This window comes from Dromaius novaehollandiae, chromosome 11, assembly GCF_036370855.1.
Source record: "Dromaius novaehollandiae isolate bDroNov1 chromosome 11, bDroNov1.hap1, whole genome shotgun sequence".
Classification (NCBI taxonomy): Eukaryota; Metazoa; Chordata; class Aves; order Casuariiformes; family Dromaiidae; genus Dromaius; species Dromaius novaehollandiae.
The window spans coordinates 4,383,440-4,404,822 of NC_088108.1; the positions used below are offsets into that span (position 1 = coordinate 4,383,440).

Genomic DNA, 21,383 nt, shown 5'->3' on the forward strand with positions numbered 1-21,383 from the left:
TTTATAAAACCCTCTGTCACCTGGCAGCAGCGATCGGATGGGTGTGTGGCAGAGGAATTTCTACCCCTGCTCTCTGTGGGGTAGAAAAGCACTGAAATTACCCTTTGCTTATGCTTTTCTTCAGCTCCCGAGGCCAAAATAAGCTTTGTGAAAGAAGTAGCTCAGAAATATAAACAGAATAATTGAAAAATACTTTTTTTTCTTTTATACAAAGCAGCCTCAAATATTATAAAATGGACTGCTTTGCTCTGCAGCCCCATTAGCAGCTCGGGTCTAATGGCAGCGGCCTGGCACTGCGCTGCAGACCCCTCGGGCGGTGCCACCCTCGCTCACGACAAGTAAAACTCAGCCCTGTTCCAAAGGCCAGCTCAAGACAGCAGCTAAGCCCCCGTAAGCCCTAAGAACAATTGAAGGCCCGAGAGGAACCAAATAAAAGATTAGTACAAAGACCGGGATTTTCTAAGTCGAGGCAGCACCTGGCTGAAGTCACAGCGTAAACAGCCCAGAGTGTATCATGGTAGTAGCTGTATCCTCCGAGGGCTACACGGGACCAAAATAACCCTCAGCTAGCTCATTAAATGACACTTGAAAAACATTTCCAAAGCTATTGGCTATCTTTTGGATTGTTATTGCAAAGAGCAACACATGGTCTTAAGAGACTGAACTATCCCAGTACAGTGGGACAAACACATGCCAAAATGCAGGCCATGCTCCGTGTGAACTGGGCACTTCCAGAAACCCGAGGGACCTCTCAGTCGAGTGCAAGGACATACTTGTCCCCTGGGGTCTCCTCCTGTGGGGTTCGGGTTTCCTTCGGTTGATTCTTTACTAAATGTGATGCTGTGCCCTGCATATGTCACCCTGAACATCTTTAGGAATAACTGCACTTCTTACTGAAACAGGTGAACCGTGGGGTGGGAATGCAGTGATTATTTTGTCCACACACACACACACACACACACACACACACACACACACAGTTTTTAGGCAGGGCTGTGCTAAATAACCTAGCGCGAATGCAGGGGAGGGAGTTTGTGTTGGCCAGAGTCCAACGTTGCATCCTCACTCTGCAGCGGACACTGGAGCCAGGCCTACAGCATCAGCGGCCCCGCAGAACCGTGCGCGTGTGTGCATGTGTACGGGCAATGTCTTGAGCAATGGTCGGGAGCAGCTTAAAGTCTTTGCTGAAGGTCCGCAGGAAGGGTCAATCTGTCTTCAGAAGGAGTCTAGCAACACGGTTTCTGGGCAGAGTCCTCTTTGGGCAGCTGGTGCCATGAGATATTAGCAGGTCATTTCTGACGGGAGTTCGAATGGCTCGTAGAAGAAACCGGATTGTCCAAAGTGGGAGTGATTCACTGTCCTCTCTGAGCGAATATGCCAGGCGAAGAGCTTTTCGCTTGAATCCAGTAAAAGGGAGATGAGAGGATACAGGAGGTGGGAGGCAAGAAAATCACTGTTTCATCCAGTTGAAAAGTTAAACCCTCATGTTTCTCTTTTTGTTAGATATGTTATCATCACTGTTCTGCTGAGAATAATGCCTCTGTTATAAGCCCAGCTGAAGGTTTCTGGCTTATCAAGTTCAAGGCAAAGGAGAAGATATAGATGTGAAGAGCAGGAGGGGAAGGAAAACATAAGGCTTTAATGTCATAGCTTTGGAAATTGAGATGCTTATCTAAGCCTGTTTTGTCCTTTCCTTGATTATGTTACTTTGAGTTTGGACAAGGAAACCAGCCTGGCCAACCTCACTTCTGTTTCTTCTCAGTCCACACTCTGAAAATTATATCGTCATAGATACACACTCAGATATGCTTCTCATTTAGGACAGTTTCACGTTAAACTTTCTGAAGCCAGTTGTCAGGAGGACTCAAAGTGCTGAATCTGCTGAATTCAGGCACACAAAGCAGCAGCTTGGTCCACCAGCCAAAGCCCCACGCTGTTGTCGGCGAATACGACCTGCTTTCCAGGCCCTGTAAATGACCTGTGAAGGGTCAGGCAGGTCACGTTGCTTTTTTGTGCCTTGGTTTTCAAATCTGTCACAGAGTAGTAACAGTGTTCACATGCTGGTTGGGAACTGCTTATGCATAAACTATGCGTTAATGCAGTGGGGAACAAAGTATTTGCATTCTTGTCCTGCTGCTTCAGAGAGTTAGGAAACAGGACTGTTTTAGAAGACATCTCCTGAGCCAGGAGATGATGATGATAGAGACCTCTACCACTGCTGACCCTCATCATTAGAGACCTGACCGTCCTTGTCACACTCACACTGGTGATCATGTCCCAGACACTACTGCAAATTTGCCTTGAAATATTATACCAGAATACAGCCACAGTGACCTCAAATAAGGCAGCTTGCTAATTAGTTCAAACGCAATATCTGCAAATGCTGCTTTGGAAAATGGCAGGCTTTTTCTTTGCTTTTAATATAGCAGATTCTTCTTAGTTCTTAACTGGAAAGAGTTGCTCCCCCAAATTTTTGTTTTTTCTTCTTCCATTGATTAAAATGTTATGCATTTAAACATTACTAATCTCATACATCAAATTATTTCCCAAAGTTGTGATTCCCACCACTGTTATGTGTATGTAAAAGCCTTTTGAAACTAATTTGTTGCAATAATCCAGTGATACAGCCAAATCTGAATAAACAGAGGAGAGACTATCGGCAGAAATGCAGGTGCCAATGTTAGAAAAGAGAGATGAATAATGGAATGAAAAACAAGCTAAAGGGAGCTCACTAGGTACCATGTAACCACTCTCAACTGAATTGCATCAGTATAAATGAAAGCCTTGTATGGGCCCCCAAATTAGGCACTACTTACAAAACGAAAAGCTTTCCTCAGCAGTGTTGTGTCTGTTCCAGACGTACTGAATAGCCCGCCTAATGATGCTTTTTCTTTATTTGGGTCAGGTCTTGCTGAGGAAGAACTTTTTGAGAAACCAACACTGAGCATTGCAAAAGACCACATTGTCATCTCTCCAGGAGACGTCCTAAAAATAAAATGCAGGTAAGGATTGCTCCAGCAGTGCTGGATTTCCTTGGTTCTGTTGATTACTCTGGCACAGTGCAGCTTCTGGATAGGCGAGAGCAAAGATTGCTGCACAGCCATGATCTGTGAACCGGTGCTGTTTTCCCTCACATGCATTTCTGTGTGAAGTAGGATTTAACGGGCTGTATAAGAGCGGGGAGGAAAGTATCTAGTCAATGCTCAGCTTGGACAGATTCTGTACATTGTAAAGGGACCGAGACAAACTCCTGAGTCAGCACACGGGAAAGCTTATGGGAGGGGGATGCATCTCACTTAAGGACATGGTTGGAAAATCCTCCTCTGCAAATAGGTTCAGATTCAGCTCCTGCAGAGCTAAAATCAGTCTTTCACTCCCTGTATATAAGTAGATTACACATAAGATCACCAGGGTATGTAATCAGCCCATTCTATACATATGTGCTTAAACTTCCTGACCTCAAATACTGTCCAGCCTATGGGATGACAGTTAAATAAACAGCAGTTAGTATGTGTACATTCAAAGTCCTGACCTGTTTGAACAGATCATATTCTTTAAATCAAAGACAGCCAGGACTCATAAAAACCAGCCTGTTGATCATAAATTTTGAAGGCTCTCCAACTCTTGGCACAGTGTGTAGAAACTAGCTCTGTAAGGAAAGTGCAAAATTTTGATAATGACTTTTGTTTACAGGGAGGTGGTCCTCCAGAAATGTGGGATATAGAGCATATGGTCACAGCTGACCGGCAGGCAACTGAGTTGTAAACACGGAGAGTCAGGGCACTTTCTGCTGCGTCAGAACATGCATTAGCTTGCTGGGTCACACCAAAGGCCTCAGACTGTGATGTAAGGAGGTGTCACCTCTTCTGAGGGTGATTTATACGCCAGGCTTCGGGGAGAGGTTGCTTTTTTAATTTCTTCAGAGAGTGTTGTAAGAGAGAAGGCTTAAGGTAATACAAACTATCCACAATTTCTCTCTCTGTCATGCACGCACACTATTTTTACACCTTCTGGCAAAGTCTCCTTGGCTGTTACCCGTAGCCAGTACCTGTTTAGCTTCCTGCAACAGAAGTTACTGGAGACAGTAAGACAACACAGTGGGAAGGTGAATCTAAGCTATAGTTTATGCTGACAGATATGCCCCTTCTGATTTTTGTCCCAGTCTATTTAATTCAGTGTTATAGTGAAAGGCAAGTTGATTCATTCTGCATACATTGTGGTGTTTTCTGCAGTGTAAGACAGTTTTTTCCAAATACCTGCAGCAAGCCTTGTGGCTTATGAGGTCAAAAAAACCTTACAATGATATTTTTAGTTTGGCAAGCAGCAAGCATGATAGCAATAAAGTTTAAACTGTCCTTTAAAATCTAAATGCTCCATAAACCATGTTTTGTGGACTTGAGTTCAGTGTGGTGCTCCAAGCCAATTAAATCACTACTTTTCAGCAGTTCTCCATCCATAGCTCTTTTAATCTGTAGGAACATCCTATTTTTCTCATATCACCAGATGAACAAATGAACGAAGAAATGATTATTATGTCTTTAGCACTTCTGTAGTGTTGGCAGTCATCCCAAATTACTTTATGGATGTGAAGCAATAAATCCACACAGCAGATCTGAGAGGTAAAAATGTATTACCTTCCATGTTAACATGGGAACAAAGGCCCAGAGCAGTTCAGTTACTTGCCTCACATCATGCAACAGCTGGGAATAGAAGCTAGAATTGAGATTTCTGCATTTTGAGTGTGAGATCCCCCTGTATCAGGTCCTCTGATATCAATCATGTAGACATGAGCACCTGCACACTCACAGATTATCTCCAAACTGGCCCAGAAGGAAGCTCTGAAGTTATTCCTACTTCCAAGGAGCATTAGGGCTGTGTGGAGTGCAGCACAAGAGAGCAGAATGAGCTGGTAGCTGTTGAAGACTGAGGTAACGCTGTGTGAATTTCCCTTCTCCCTCAAACTCCGTTCTTCTGAGGTTCTTGGCCAGGATTTCCTCAAGTTTGGCAGCCTGGCCAGAGCTGCTGCTGCTGCAACTCCCCTCCGCCAGATGTGTGAAAATCCCAAAGCAAAGGCCAAAGTCTTCGTCTTCCACTTGGATAAAATATGCTGGTGGAAAAAGTGGGTATGTTTAAGGAAACACAGATGTGTGAAATCCCTCATCCACTCTGCAGAGCCACTGTTGCAGATTTCCAACCCTAGCAGACGCCAGGCTGCAGAGCACAGACTGGGTGACAGGAGAAGGGCAGGGACCTGAGCACTCAGTGGGCGTTGAAGGTTGGAGCGTGAAGTGGCATTGCTCCGTACGCAGGGCCACGAATCCCATTTTTTGATAGAGGTGGTCATTACGTCATTAATGACGTTAGTAAAGTTGGGAAAGAGCACGGGGTAGGGACTTCCCCGTCAAAAAGTAATTCAGCGCTCTGAAGGACAGGAAGCTGGTATGACGGATGAGGTGGGGTTGTTCAAGTCAACAGTGCATCCAAAAATGAGGGTGAGGCTGTTCACCAGAGAGGATGTTCACACTTTTCCCAGTGCTCTCAGTCAGCTACGTGCTGGGAATAACCTCAAGAGTTCAGCCGCGTGTCTGCATCATCTTCAGGAAGGCGACAAAAGGACGGGCAGAAACGTGGGCCAAGAGGATGTTTGTTTAAGTATCACTGAGGGTTTACAGGCAAACACATTCCCTTGCTGCACCTACTGCACCACTAGAAAGCAACTGGTACAGAAAGAATAGAGTTACTAGCTAACTGGAAATCTCACACAGCATGCTTGTTTGATGCATTAAGTATGAGCATCTCTATGCTGAATGGATGTGTCCAGACCGGATTTCTCCCTGGCTACACTCAGTTAGAGGAATTCAGAGGTTCTTCCTCCTTCCTCAGCTCAGCAAATGCCACTGGGTCAATGGGAATTCACTGAGAAGGGATGAGCAAACTCCCTGTGCTTTTGAACAGAGTAGCCTCTCTCTGCAAACACGGAAAGAGAAACTGCCCCCCTATAATATTAACACAAACTCCAGCGTCTCCAAAAAAATACACGGACAGTTACCCCCAATACTCCATCAGTTTCCACACTGACCAGCAAAAACCAGTCTCTTACAGACAGGCCATAATCTTCATCGCATGAGCACCCACTACTCCACTGGAGTCCTCCAAGTGCATCCCACGCTGAACAGAGCTCCAAGAGCTCCTGTTCCCACAGTGTGCCCTGATGTTTCTAATACAACAGGACTAGCACAACCAGGCCTGTTACCGAGCTAAGTTAGGTCAACTGACAGCTCTCTCTGAGTTCCACAACAGGTTATAAAAAGACCTTCCTTTTTGTTGGTGAACTATGTAGAATTGTATTTGACATTAGCTGCAATCATAGATAAGACAACGAATAGGTCAGGTGGGTGAAATGGTGTATCTGCCCTGCTACTTTTATGTTCTGACCGCAGTGATGAGGTGAATAGAAAAAATGTGTTTTGAGCAGATATTCTGAGATCTGTAATCTGATTAGTTCCAGACCCTTCACAAAATCCAGATTCAGTCACTGCTGATTAAGCAAGAAAGGTGAGGAGAAGTTACATAAATGTTCTTCTCTCTCAACGCAGCCTTAGAGTTGAAAGAAAGTATAAGTTAATTTAGCTGTTAAAATGTGCAAAGTCCACAGCTTGGAAGAAACATATAATTTTATCTGGTACTTTCTAATGTTTGAAGTGGCTAAAATATAGTGTTGTTAAAAAAAAGCTTCTGTTCAGTATGTCTTAAAATAAAAATTAAACTTCCCTCCAGGAATTAACTTGCAACAGTTACTATAGACTGCTCTGGAGAAGAGTATGGGATGATCCACCTTATCTTCTTCTGGCTGGAAACACAAGCACTCGACAATTTTTCTCATTCATTGCCAAATGGCAAGAGTAGGAACATTAGGAATATTGATACGAGTTGGCCAGACGGAAGCCCAGTTTTTGTCTGAGATCATGACCCCATCTTTAATTTTTGTGTGTTGTGTTGACAGGGGAGCACCTTCTGTGAGCTGGCTTTTGAAGGAGGAGCAGAAAGAAGACCCAAGGGTACACATAAATAACTGCCGTAATAACACAAGGCAAAGCTGCAGCATGCTTGTCATCAGGAAGGTCACAGCAAATGACACTGGTTACTTCACCTGCATTCATGACAATTTCCCATCTAATGAGGATCTCATGGCCAAAATTTATGTGTTTATTAAAGGTAAGAACTTCATTTTGTTTTGTTGTTAGGGCTTTTCTCCTTCCTGGGCATTGGCAATATAACCTGTGTTAACTGTTGGATCTGTACTAGCTAGAGCAGGCAATCCAGTTCAGAGGCATCAACGAACCTCACCTCCCCACTGACCCAGTGCTGGAGCAAACAGCAGCTTTGACATTTTGAAGAGGCTGGATTACATTTGGGGTTTCCATGCCAGCTGAATTCACAGGGACAGACACACATGAGAACTAGAATATACCTCTCTGATGTAATTCCAAGACTTGAAAACTAGATTGTCCCATCTACTTTTGTGTTCTGAATAACTGATATACTGGCTTCTTTAAAGCCTGTTTTCCTTTTTTTTTTTTTTTTTCCTCTCCTTTTAAGAATTTAAGAATCCTTTTAAGACCAAAGGGTCTTGCTATCACAGTGCTTTTCCTAAGATTCATTCTGAATACCCGAATCCTCTGTCTTCCACTCCCTCCCCATTCATGAAACTCCCCGATATGCTTCATAATTCCTGTCTCCTCCACATTGGTATACTGTTTTGTCCTCCACATCTGAAAGACATACTTAACAAAGCTGGATGAGTGCATTATATATATGTTATTGAAAAATAACAAATTTTGAAAAGGTTTTGGAAAAAAATGGCCCTTTGCTAACTTGTTTTCTTTGAGCTGCCTCTCCCCCATGTGTGCGAATCATTGAGTTCAGATCTAGTAATATGTGGAAACAAACTTCAGATGAGCATGGTCTTCTGCAGTTAAGTGAATATAACACCCTAAAAGGCAATTTCAATAATACGAATTTTTGTTAAAAGAATATTCCTGGAAAATTCTGAGTTTTTTTTCAAATCTACTTGACAAATGCATTATTAAACTGTTGAGTCATCCTGGATCTTCCAAGTTCAGATTCAAAGTAGTCAGATAAAGCAGCTGACCTTTTGTGCCTTGAATAGCGTATGATACAAACTCCATTGGAGCCGAATAGTGTTACTGTTCAGTTTCCCACACAAACTCATGCAACTGGGTGCATTTCATTTTTTCCAGTAATTGCTAAAGTGCGATTGTTTGCATATTCCTATTAAAACAAATGCTAAAGAGCAAATGAGTTTGGCTGATATTATTCAAATAGTTCATCAAATCATCTGCTTACAGGAAACACTTAAGCATTTGCTAGCCAGCTCTAGTAGTCTCATGGTACTGTTAACTATGGTGAAACCATCAGGAGGCCTAATGTCCATCCTACGGGGATCGTTATATGTCCACACAGCTAAATTAACTTCTGAACTACCAGGTGAACACATCTGTTTGATTCATGTGGATTAGATTTTCCTGTCTTTCTATGTCTGTTGAAAATAGTCCTCTTCTGCCCTTATCCTGCTGTCCCAGCAAGTCTTCCTCTTATCGGAAAATAGATTTTTGGTGTTACTTGTTAGTTCCTGCAGTCATTTTTTTCCCTCCCTTTCTATTTCCTTTTTTCTTATTTTCCCATTACTCTAAGCCCTGGTTTCTTTATCCACCCTACTTCTTGTGCTGAGCTGTTTCCTTTTCTCATTACACACTGCTCAGATGCCCCACATCTAATATTGTTAACCCAACCCAATGCCTAAACTACAGGAAACAGTGCACTGAAAAACTCAATTCTCTGTCCTGATTCAGTGCCCTGGCTGCCTATCCAGGACTTCATTACTCTATGGTGGGAGCACGTGCAGGAAATGTTATGGATCTTTTGGGACCACTTGAGCATTTTTCTTAGGAAAATATCTCAAGTTATGAAATGCTTACCAGTGATGGAAGGACTTGGAACACTGCTAATCTGAAAAAAATCACAGGATGTCCTCTTGCTTGCCTGAGTCTGCTATGCCAAGGTTCCCCTTAAAAACAGCAATGGATGACTCTTTTCTCTAAACACCTCAAAGATTCTCCTCTCTCAGATGCAGTTTCATTGTGTGATATGCCCTCCCTACTCTACAAACTCTTACCCAGGCTCCTGTGCTTTAAGAGTTATGGAGGGAAGTGTAGGCAAAAAATGAGCCACCTCGTACTATACACTGCATGGCTGAACTAGTGAGGAAAGATGGTCAGTGGGGAGCCAGCTAGTCCACGTCCTACAAAGCCAGCTGCTTATCCACCACACCGCAGAGCTCTAGCTCTAGGGCAGCAGTTTAACCTTCGAGCCCACAAGTGCCTGCGGGGATTCGGCCTGCCAGTCCAAGGAAGCTGCTTAGCCTCAGTGAGATAAAGCGTTTTATACCTCAGCACGGATGCTGTCCACAGGGCATGCTCTTCTTCCCCTGCAATTCCTATATGTATTTGTTGAGTACCAGCAGGCTGTTCTGGGGACAAGAAAGCTGTTGGCCAGAGTCGGCTCTACTGATTTGAGCAAGGTATTTAGACTGTGCCTATGATTCTCTTCAATATTTAAAGATGCCTTTCTAAGGAACTTGGCCCTACACTGTCTGGGCATCACTAAGAAACTCATCGACTGTCTCCAAGTGAAAAACTAAGTTCCCTGTGAGTGCCAGGCAAGGGACAGGTCCAGAAGACACCTCTCTGGACATTTTGTGGAGAGAGTGAGTGCTCAGCAGGGTGTTCATACGGCTGAGCCAGGTGGAGTGAGAAAATGTTGAGCCAGTTCCTAAAGGCTGGAGGTTCCTCTGAGCTTACAAGCCATTATTGCCAAAAAAGGAAAGGGAATGGTATTTTTCCCTTCATTCCTGGCCTGCTGCTTGACACTGAAATGAGAACATGATTGTATCGGAAGCCCTGCTTATTGGCTATTATTTCCTGTGCTTGCTTCTGTTTTTACAGCCTCCCTGGTGGAGTTTCTAAGCTCCGTTACAATCTGGCATTCGGCAGCTCTCCCCTCTCGGTGCAATTGAGCCGTGACCCCTGCACATCAGTGGGATCATAAGGGACCCGATGGCAGCAGGGTCAGCCTCCACGCCTCAGCTGCGCACTGACCGTCTGGAGGGAGGGAGAGCTCAGGATCTCCATCCTGAATAATTGTTCCCGAGGCCTTTTCTGCTTCCCGCTGCAGCTGCAAGCCCCAGTGATCTTAATTAAAAAGCAGACAGCCCCTTTCTCCTGTTGCTCACCCCCTTGCTGAAAATACAATGTAGCTTATGGCTGGAACAGAAACAGAGTTTTTTAACCTCATTGTTTAACTTCATTGCAACTCGGAGGGAAAACCTCTGCAGTGAAGCAGTGTCTGGTTGAACATGACGCTGCACTGCTGAACTGAAAGAGCAGCCAAGCGACTCTCTTGGGCGGCTACCAGAGAACAGAGTGAGTCAAGGCAGCCCATCCTCAGTGCAGACTGTACGCGTCTGGCTAGCAAGCTGCCTCCCAGCAGCAGTAGAGACAAGTCTTCACTGCAAACTGGTTGCCCCCCAGGAGCCCACAGACAGAAAGGCTCCTGTGGACGGCATTTCCACTGCAAATGCTGCCAGAGCCAGCTAGACGATAGCCAGTGCCACTTGCTACTGTCTCCTGCAATCACCCTTCCCAGCTGAACGGATGCTTCCCGGTGACAAACATATTAATTTATTTAACGTTTGTGATTCCTGTGCCAACCCGAAGTGCAAGCTGTCTTTTTTGTGGGCCAATATACTGCGTTTCATTGGGCATGTGTAAAATTTAACATGGCTTAGGGAAAGGCAGAAAGCAAGAACAAAAAAACCAAACCAAGCCAAGATTTTCTCTGCCTTCCCAAAGTGCCACCCTAGGTCTCAGCCTAGACAGAAGTTGGGACTTGCAGCTCTCAGCTCTTTGAAATACAGGTATTGTCAGCAGAGCAACTGTTTCCAAGTAAGACAGTCCTCAGGCTGTTAGCTGGAAGAGCTCCCTGTGCCATGTGAAATGCTGCCTCAGCTTCTGCTCTGGTTTCCCCCTGCAGTCCTTAGCTCCATGCTGTAAAGGCATCAGATTTGTCACACCTTTTTGCTCCACTCAGTCAATGCATCAGGAATAGGAGCAGGAGCTAGGTTCTGCTTTGCTTCCTGCCATCGGCAGCTTGTCCAGCATTATCACTGTGGTAATTGGAGCTGGTCGTATCTTGCCAAACAGTGTGTAGAAAAGCTCATCCACATTTCCAGACTGTGCTTTGATTCCTGTCCACACACCCAAATAGCACTGCTTTACTAGAAGAGTAGGTGAAAGGATGCAGTCTCCTCGTTGAAGACATGGGACCAGCAGGGCCAGCAACAGATATCCTTTATTATTTTTTTAAGCAAAACAGGGCTGTTATTCTGTTTCTGAAAAAATTATGGCTATGTTAGGGCTGGTTCTCAACTAACTACTTCAAAAAACTAGAAGTCCCACCTCCTCTGACCTGTAATTGGCACAACGTGATTTATATGAGCATGATACATCATGATACCTCAGTGATGGCTGCTCCACAAGGGTCCAAGTACGCTGGCGGAGAATAACCAGTTCCTGTTTGTGCCTAGGATAGTTCACTCTTTGAATACATAGACTGGTGAATACATAGACTGGTGAATATTTTAGCAGTGTCTTCCCACCAACAGCAGTTTGGATGCAGATGTTTTACATCTCAGTGTTGAGTTTTCCAGCTCTTCCTGCGGATTTGGGGTAATTGAGGCAAATCCATTTGGAAATTCCCCGGCAAATCCAAATGGTTCAGAAAATTTGCCACCCCACTGAAATGTCTGAATACTGAATACTGGCAAAGACAGGGATGACCTGAGAAGTGAACAGAGAAGGACTGAAGTCCCATGGACTGTCATTCATAATATATCATTTCATGAGTTGCACTGATAATTCACAAACTGAAGAATCCTAGAATGCCCTTCAAACATTAAGGGCAGCCTTCCTGGGCTAGCAAGGCCAGCAGCAAATATCTAGGTCTTTATTATTTTGTTAAGCAACATAGTTCTGGAAATGACAGAGATAACCAACACATAAGATTTTATCCACTTTTTTTTTACAATTACGCTTCCCAGTTTTTACTTCCCTCTAGCAAAGCTGGGTCCAGTTTTCATTCCAAAAGCTTTGTGAGGCATCACTTATTTTCTTCTCTGCTTCTTGAGCATTTTAAAAGCCTGGTAACCCAGTTCTGTAGCTTGCATAGGATCCTCTACCCCCTGGACTCCATCAGAAGGATGATATATTTACAGAAAAATTAACTGTAAAGCCAGAAATAAGGAGGTGAAAAATAAGAAAGCTGGAAGTTGAAGTCACTGTGAATTACATACATGAGAGGGTGGATGGACTAATTTGTTTCCATACATTTGGCTTTCAGGACTGATGTTCATGTGAACACAGCGTAACTAGAAGATGCCCCTGCTCAGACTTTGAGTTTTGGCTACTTCTTAGGTTCATGTGGACAACACGAAGTACCTGCACTCTAGATCTGAGCCGTAGTGCAGTACTTCCAGGGGTCCAGAGCACAAGAACTGGAAATCAAGTTTTAGGTGAGACAGAGACTTTCATATGGGAGCTCAGGTGTGCTTAAGGCTCCTTATGGAACTCAAGAGCCGTTTAAGCTATCCATGCAGACACAGCGCCAGGAAAATCTCTCACTTCTTGCCATGCCTCTGTTTGGAGTCATCCAGCACTTCCTGTTAGCTCCTCTTCCTCCTTAGCCAGTCTGAAGGAAAATGGGGGACACATCCAAGCAGCTTGTCCTGTCAAACCACGCATCTCACTGCATGACAGGTCCCACAGCAAGAGATCCCCGGTGAAGAACAGGAGCAATTTCTTGCCATGGCAAAGAATAACGAGGGAAGGTGGTACAAGTACTGCATCAGGGCAGGCTCTTCTTTATCAAATGGTGCAGCCCAGAGGTGTGAAGCCCCATCTTTCTCATCCCTTCCCCATTGAGCAAAATCTAAAGAGGCTGGAAGTGCGGGAAAGCATCCCTCGGATGAGATCATATTTTGGTTCTGATGTCCTTTGAAGCTGATTTCTGCTTCTTTAATTCACTTGACAGTTCACAGAGATAATCTGAATGTGAGAAGTAGACATGCAGGGCCAGGGTGATGGCCCTGACTTGGGCTTTGGCTTGCTTTCCAGAAGATATTACCAGTGAGAAGAGAGCTGGGGCTGCATTTCTTCCTTCTTTTAAGCTGCAGACACTGAGACAGCTACACTTGCTGCCAGACACTCAGCAAGCTGAGATAGGCAAATAGTGTCCTGTCTGCTCAGTGTGGAGCCTAGCAGATAAGCCGACTGTCTCGCAGCGTGGTGGAAGGCTTTGGCACCCATAGTCTAGTCAACAGAGGTTAGGGCCACACAAAGTGGGAATATAGGCTATGTCAGCGTGCGGGGCCCTCAGTGTTGTTCCTCAGGCTGTAAGTGCCTGATCCAGGGGAAAAGTGGGGCACTTTCAATCCTGAATCAAGACATTCAGTATCTTCAAATCATAGCCTAAAGGCGCACTTTCAAGTGGAGGAGTCTTGTAAGATACGATGTGAGCGAGCAGTATAAGTTTCTGGCACTGTCAGTGACAGCATTTAACATCGCAGCAAGAGTACGTAACAGTCCCCTCCTTTTCATTGATAAAGAATTTCTAAAAGAAAGCTTGACAGTCCAAATCACACACACATTCCCCTATGTCTTCCTTCCCATTGCTTATCTGCCCAGAAATTGCTAACTGCTGAGCCTTACCCAAGCTGTGCCAGTGGCAGCAGCACATGTGGGAGACCAGTTCCTTAATGGTCAGATTTCAAGTAAAGTAGTAAGAAGTAATGAAGTAGTAAGAAGTACTTAAAGAATTAATTTCTACAAAGGCTTGTCTAAATTTGACTGTTTGGGGAACCAGAATTTATGAATTCATCTGATGCTCGAAACAATTTCAGCCAAAGTATGGCAGCCTATAAAAAGAAAGGGATTGATTTTGGCTTTATTGTGTTTGGCAATGAAAGCTTTTTGCTTCCACAATTTTTGAAGTAACATTTTTTAAAGTAATATTTTTCTCTACAAATGCTCTTGTGTTTCTCACTGTAATCTCCAAGGGAAGAATGGATTTCATTTGACCAAAACAGAATGCTTTATGTTGACTCAGAATGGGTTCTGGAGGGTTTTGCAGCAATTTTTGTTTTGCCTAAAGATAAAATATTCTGCTTTCTGTTTAATCCAAACATTCCACTAGCAGTGCTTTTCATTTGCCTGCCAAACTGAAAAAGTCCTTTATTTCTAAAGATGCAGTTTCTGGACAAGTGGCTTTCTAAAAGTTACTCCTGTTCCTAGAAGGAGGAGGTAGGTTGGATAGGTTAGCATGAGGAATACAGCAGACTAGGCAATGCCCTTGTAATGCTTTCCAAAGTACTCTGACCAAAGTGTTACTTATCTGCTAATGATCCTATTAACATAAAGAACAGATTATGAACCTCCTCTTAGTGCTCTTGACGGTGATGAAGACAAACTTTATGGAAATTATGTCAAAAAGGACCTGTGAAACTCTCATCAACCAGGCTTCCCAGCTAGCCTGCTCTTTTAAGGTATGACTGAATGAAGAAAGCAAATAGTGAGGGTGAGAGAATTATCTTTAGCAGGAACAAAGAAAGATGCAAAATGAGAACATTTTGGAATTTCACAGAAATGTACAGAAGTGGATGAATGTCCTCAAGAGACATTTAGCATTCATCATCTCTGTGGGGTGATGGATTATATCTGAAGGGAGAGGTGATGTTATCTCCACCACTGCAGATATGATACAAATATCAGGAGACAAATTACTTTCACAATGTATGAAATCTGAACAGAAACGAAAAGTGCCAAAAATCCTGTACAAACTCCTGCATGTGTGTCTCGAGAGGATGTTTTGAACACACAGGCTGGTGATGTAACTCCGAAAAGTAAGGAGCTGTAGGAGAGCGCCTGAGTTTGCAGCATGCTGGGTTCCTGGGCTTGCGGGATGCTGAGCGCTTTTAAGTCCTCTCGGCTTCATCAGCCGGCAGGACGGGACTGGGAGCCCGCTGGAAAGCAGGATTCAAACGGTGCTTTACACGGCAAGTGAGAATGACCTAACTGCAAACCTCCACCACTTCTTGGTAGATATCCAGCTATATTACAGATAACGCTAGCAAGAGGCTAGATGTCACCGAGAGGCGAAGGAGTCCCGTATCTGGTGCCTGTCCCAGCTGGGTTCGCCTGCTGTCGCCGTGGGGGCTCGAACAGGGAACGGCATGTTCCCTAGGCAATCGCTATTACACCGCTGAGTTAAAAGGGACCCTCCCTAAGCTCATCTCGAGCAGCAATTAATCTCCTCCTAGACAGAATGCAAATTTAAACATGAAGGGCTTCACTGCCTCAAGGTAAACAATGTTCTTGTAGGCACTTGACCTTTGAGTTTCTTTTGTGTGCAGCATGCTTGATTTTTCTGCCGGGCTCTGCGGCTGGACAGCAGGCCCCTTCCCCTCGGCCGCCCCGCTGCCTCTGCTTCCTCAGCTCTTCTGTTTGTGCTCCTCCTCGAGCTGCGCTGGGTAAACAGCACCGGCCCGGCCGCGCCGCAGCTTCCTGCAAACTTCCACTGACCTGCGCAGCTAGACAGCCGGTCTGAGAGCTAAGGGAAGGGGCCTGTCCCTCTCCTCGGAGCTGCTGCCGCAGCTGAGAAGTCGCCAGCGAACTGCCGCTCGTGTCTTTCTTCACCTATAATGAGCTTTGCAGCCCACAGTAAATTACTCTTTGTGCTTATCCTATGCGAACCGATGGGTGTTCTTTTATGGGCGATTCATAGGGCGTATCACCTTCCCCGCTCAGGAGGAACAGTTGTACCCGGCGACACAGAAATGTTTTCATAAAGCGTTTCTTTGCTGAGAATTTTTTCCTCCCGGTTCAGTCCTGCTGGGCGCAGAGAGTTTCCAAGCCTTGGGTTGCAGGGTGGCACCTGCATTTCGCACATCACAGCTCTCCAGATTGTCACAGTTGAGCGTAATTGATCTACACCAGCTGGAAACAGAGATCTTCCTCAAGGCCAAGGTTATTTTTTTAAAGAAAAGTGACCCTGTCGCCTTTGTTTCAAGAAGTTCTGTCTCTGAGACACTGCTTTACAAGGAGTTAACTGATTGCTGATTAACTTTAGGTGGGGAACGTATTTATAGGAGCTGGTGGGGACACTCCTAGTGCTCCAGCAGATCATTTTTCCATACCACGGTCAGTCTGAACTACGTAGGAGTTTCATAAAGAATTTTTTCTCATCTGTGCAAACCATTCCAAAGGTATCAGCTGGCAGCTGATTAGTTCCCTATTTAGTGTTTATTCTTTGTCATTTTGTTAAGACGACGCAAAGCTAAGCCACCTTATATTTGCTTCTGTTGTTAAGCGAGCAGTGCCCGCAAGGGGCTCCTGCCCAGAGCGTCTCTGTACCAGTTCGAGTGGCGTTGCTTGCTCCTGCTCACGCGGGATTGGAGAGCAGCTGGAGCGAAGCGCGGGCCTGGGGACACACGCCGTCCGCAGGACGCACGGAGGCTCGCTCTCTCCCTCTGTGTGCTGTTACTCTTTGGGGCTCATATTATTTCTTCTTTTGCACAAAGATTTTCACAGCTGGAAAAGAAAAGTTCCCCTGGCCTCACTGACGTTCCCTGAGTCATGAGCCAGTGCTTGACCTTTACCTGCAATTGCCTTTTCCTTCCACTTCCAAGGTTACTTTTCATGATGGCCACAGTTCAGCTCTACCCTCGTGTTCCAGGTCTCATGTCAAAACTGCGGTGGTTTAGCCCTGCAAGCAACAGCCACCGTGGCACCTTCAGGTTAGGAGCAGCTCCACCAGCTTGCGTAGGTGGCCCATCGCGCTTGAGAGCTCCGGTACTGCAGAAAGAAATAGGGAGGAGAGGAGGCCTTGGATGGAGGGAGAACTGTCTTTAGGCTAAAACCGTAAACTGGATAAAGCACTGAGATAACACAAATTATAGCCGTCTGCTGCCGTAATCCTCTAGGAAGCCTCACTGTACTGCATGAAAGAGGACCCATACAAAATAACACCTCTTTTTTTTCTTCTTTTCAAAGTAGAGCAGGAATAATGACCGTGAGACCTGACATCTACTAGGCATTAGCAATCAATTGCACTTCAAATCATCCTCTCCTTTCCCAGCCAAATCACTATAACCCAGAAATTGTCTTCTACTGTCATTAATTGCACAGTCATTTTAAAACACTCTCTAGATTTCAAATACTGATCGTAGAAGGTCAGATTTATATGTTTTGGCTTCCAACTCAGACTGTAGCTTGTGATCTGGGACAGTGTAATTCTAGCTACTGGCTAGACATATGGCGATTCAGGTGCAGGCTCCCATTAAAAATGAATTAGGAATGAAATATAGTTTCTATAATGTATAGTGTAAATTCATGCTTCCCATTTAGGTGTTTTCCAGTAGTTTACGAGTGGCATGATGAGTATCACCTGTTGCATTTACAGCTGAAAATATGGATTATTTTTATATCTGTTGTAAAACTGAAAATTTAGGAGAAGTCAGTCTTGGAGGTACAGAGGTATTAAGCAGGATTAATGCTCACAGACAACCTTTAAACACATTTTTGTAATGTAATTCAATATAACAATTTAGCAGACCTGTTTGGGAAACTGCATTAGACAAAATAGACAGAGTGTAAATATTTCGTATTAGTTTTAGGGTTTGGAACAAGCTACAAAGCTGTGGTCTGGCAATCGGGTTTCTCAGCTGGAGGCTTGCTTAGATCCAGGGCAGGCCTATCCAGAAAGTTCAAATGTGTATCTGACGCTTCCTAAATGTGGGGAGATTACAGGTCTAATTTTTGGTTCTAATCAATATCGCTCATATAATGTTTTTTCCAGTGCCCTTACTCCAAAGTACCTGCTTGTTTATAGACCAGCACACTCAGAATCACTCAATGCCATGGAATAAAAGCTGACAGGAAAAGACATTTCTTGAAATGAGAGGCAACATCTAGATTTGGTCTTTGTCTTCTGTTTTACTGCCTCATGTTAAGTTCAAAAAGTGCGCAGAAGAGCTCTGAAGTGCCCCTGATGCACTCCTTGTCACAGCTGCCCAGATGTTAGTCATGCATCGCTCGTACTCGCACAGTGACCCAAGTGCCTGTCGTAAAACATCGCTGTAACATTTGTGACCTTTCTGATAGAGCCAGGTAGCCCCATCAGCACTTGCTCTCCCAGTGCCTCAATCATGTGGTGCATTCGGTCTGCAAAGATACCTACTTCTAATTCTCAGAGCTAAAATTACGCTACCAAGAATAGAAAGGGCATCGGCCCCTCTTCCCTGTCTCAAACGCCACCTTTCACCCTCGGTCATTTTGAGTGAAAGACTGCTGTCATTAGCCAAAAAATGAACACCGATAGCCCCAAATGAATGACCTATTCCCAACCGAGTCACCAGTCGTGGGGTAATAAACACAAAGCGAATGAGATAAACCAGCTCCGGGTTTTCCTTTGATAGTGGAGTTGTGCTGAGGAAAGGAAGAGCAACCCCAAATCTCACACCCCATGTTCAAGCTGTTCTGCAGATGACCAACAACCAGCACCGATTTTTATGAGGAAACAAAAATTCCTAGGGCTGACAGGTAGTCCTTAGAGGAATATACTGACCAGTGAATGAATGACATTCACTTTTCAAAGCCTAAAAGTCATTCACCCTCAAAACCATGCATCTATTTAAGTGAAATAGTGGAAGCTGACGACTAGATAAAAATACAGCACAAGCATAGTTATATCACTTTTATGTCGAGCCTTTGTTACCCAGAAGAAATTCAACACACACGAGCACCCCACATACTGTGTAAATGCAGATCTTCCTGCATGAAATACCACAGCTCCCTAATAAGGTCCAAAGGGTGAATATTTGTTTTAAGTTGAAAATGAATCCTCGTTAATTTGAAGCAAAATAATGTTCACCAGGGATTGGGTGCTAGGAAAGAAGAAAATCGCTATTTCTTTAGACCCTTCTCAAAAGTAGCCAGAATGGCCAAAATCCAGAAAGAGATACTTAGAGTTTTTAAACTCCATTTACGAGGTTTTCTTTGTCACTGGCTAAAAATGTTAAAGAAATATTGTACCATCTTCTCATGGGGACTTCAAAACATTTCCAGTTTTGCCAAGAGACGCAGGAGGGAGAGAGGCCTGATGGAGTAGTGCAGGGATTTACGGGGTGAATAGATAGCCTCCCTCCAACACACTTCGACTAGGATTTTTTTTTAATCACAGAACAGCTGCCACAACAGCCCAAGATGTAAAATCAGAGAGTGGGTTTAGGTGAAGAGGTTGGGGCTAGCTGTCCTGATGCTAAACCAAGGGGATCACACAGTTCGGCCTCTAAACCTACCCTGCGTTTCTGTTTCTTGCGTTTGATGAGGGCGCGTGCTGTCTTTACGGGCAATACCACAACACCGCGCTGCAGGTCAGACTTGTGCACCGTAAGAAAGAGGGGGGACACAGAGGCCAGGCCCTGGCCACCGCGGCTACGGGGGTTTTGCTGGAGCCGGCTGCGGGCGCGGCGGCGCGGGCGCGTCCCGCCGGGGAACTGTCCAGCAAGGGCTGCCTGAACACGCCGCGCCGCGGCCGCCCCGCGCCGGCCTCCGCTCGCCTTCGCCCGCTCTGCCGAAAGCCTGTCAACGGGGGAGAGCGCCAAGGGTCCCCGCTACCCAAACCCAGCATCCCCGTCTTACCTTGGTGATGTGTGCACTTTTTCACGTGTTTGCACAGAAACATGCCATTGAGGGCAATCTCTAGTTGAAAAGCATGGCTAGGTCCACAAAGCAATACGGAATTGATTTTTTCTCTATTAAAAAAGCCGTTAATATTATATCAGGAATTACAGAGAAAGCCTGACCTGAGGTTACAAGGGTAGTTCAGGAAGTACACTGATAAGCTGCTTCAAGAAGGAAACTTTCCCTCAATATACAGTGTTGGAGAAGAGGCCACCTACGTTATAGGTGTTTCCCTTTTCTAGCGTCACAAAAAGTGTCGCCTTTGTTGAAGTCCTCCTAATCAATCCTTAGTGGTATATGTGTTGGTCCGAGCCAGCTGCATTCATTACCCGTTTAGCCTATCTGGAAGTAGTTAAGCATTCTTCTGAAAACTGATTTTAATTTCCCCATAGCACATCCTTTTTTTAAAGTGTTGCCAGAGTGCTTTAGAGGCATATTTCTGTGACCTAGATTGTGCACAAACCCTTTCTGTCAGCTATTTCCCATTCTTTAGGTGAAACTGTTGGTAGCCATAATACAATTAAGTGTGTGGGGGCAGGTCTCAGGCCAAGGATAAGTATGTTGAGGTTATCTTACAACGTGCACCTCCTTTCCTGTAAACAGTATAATCCAAACCAAAAGTGGTTGATTGCCTACACTGTGTGCTGTAGTTTGCATTATATTAGCTGAATGGTGTTTGAAACTAATACCGTAAGAATATCCAACAATGAGGAACTAAAACCTCAAATCAAAGAATGCTTGTTAGAGAAATCTTGGAGGTTTTAGGATTTCAAACATTTTTTTTTTTTTGGATCTTCTGATGGCCATCACTTATTCATGCAATGAACAATCAGTGTAGCAGGCTCAGAATTTTTATTAGCTTAAATTAGCTCAGACTCTTATTTATTTCTACTACATATGTAAATCCACTCTGATTTACTGTGGCAAATAGGTAGAAAATCCCATGGTTCCCAAGAGGGCAGCCAAGTTACTTCTCTGTTAGTTTAAACAGATTCTTCTTGCCTGTTTTTTGAAATCTTGGGTGTACTTCCCCTTTTGGAGTACTTTCCAAAGTGTTCTAGAGATCCTCATTTACCGAAAGCAGCGTTTTGTCTTTCAGTAGGTTTACATTAACTTCTGCAAACCTAGCGTAACACCAAGCTGCTGGGGAATTCCGACTGGTATAATGTCTCCTCGGAGGGAAATTCAGAGCGCTGAGGAAAGAACTCAGCTGCCAGGAAGACCTGTGGAGTTGATACCTGGACTTCATTTTTACTGCAGGGAAACAGATAGGAAAAGCACTAACTTTTGCACAGCAAATTAGTAAAAGAAGGTTAGAAATGGGGCATTCTGATTTGCAGTCATTGGCTATAACCCGTAGATGACGCTGCCTTTTGTAAGCAGGCAAGATACCGGTGAATATCTCATCACATGTGACAGTCGGCTTTCTGTGGGTAGTTCGCCAGTCAGATCACCAACGCAGTATTGCCATGTCACTCTGGTCATTGACCGGCAAAGGAACAGTTCTGC

At 44.6% G+C, this 21,383-nt stretch overlaps 1 protein-coding gene across 3 annotated transcripts in view; it reads left to right on the forward strand.

The window, feature by feature from the left end:
- Positions 1 to 21,383, forward strand: part of LOC112982911 (vascular endothelial growth factor receptor kdr-like) — a 147,172-nt gene that overhangs the window by 37,782 nt on the left and 88,007 nt on the right. For all 3 annotated transcript variants that reach the window (XM_064518089.1, XM_064518091.1, XM_064518090.1), the window contains exons 2-3: positions 2,906 to 3,002; positions 7,004 to 7,215. In XM_064518089.1, coding sequence (XP_064374159.1) covers positions 2,906 to 3,002; positions 7,004 to 7,215 — 309 coding nt within the window. The remainder of the gene's footprint in view (positions 1 to 2,905; positions 3,003 to 7,003; positions 7,216 to 21,383) is intronic.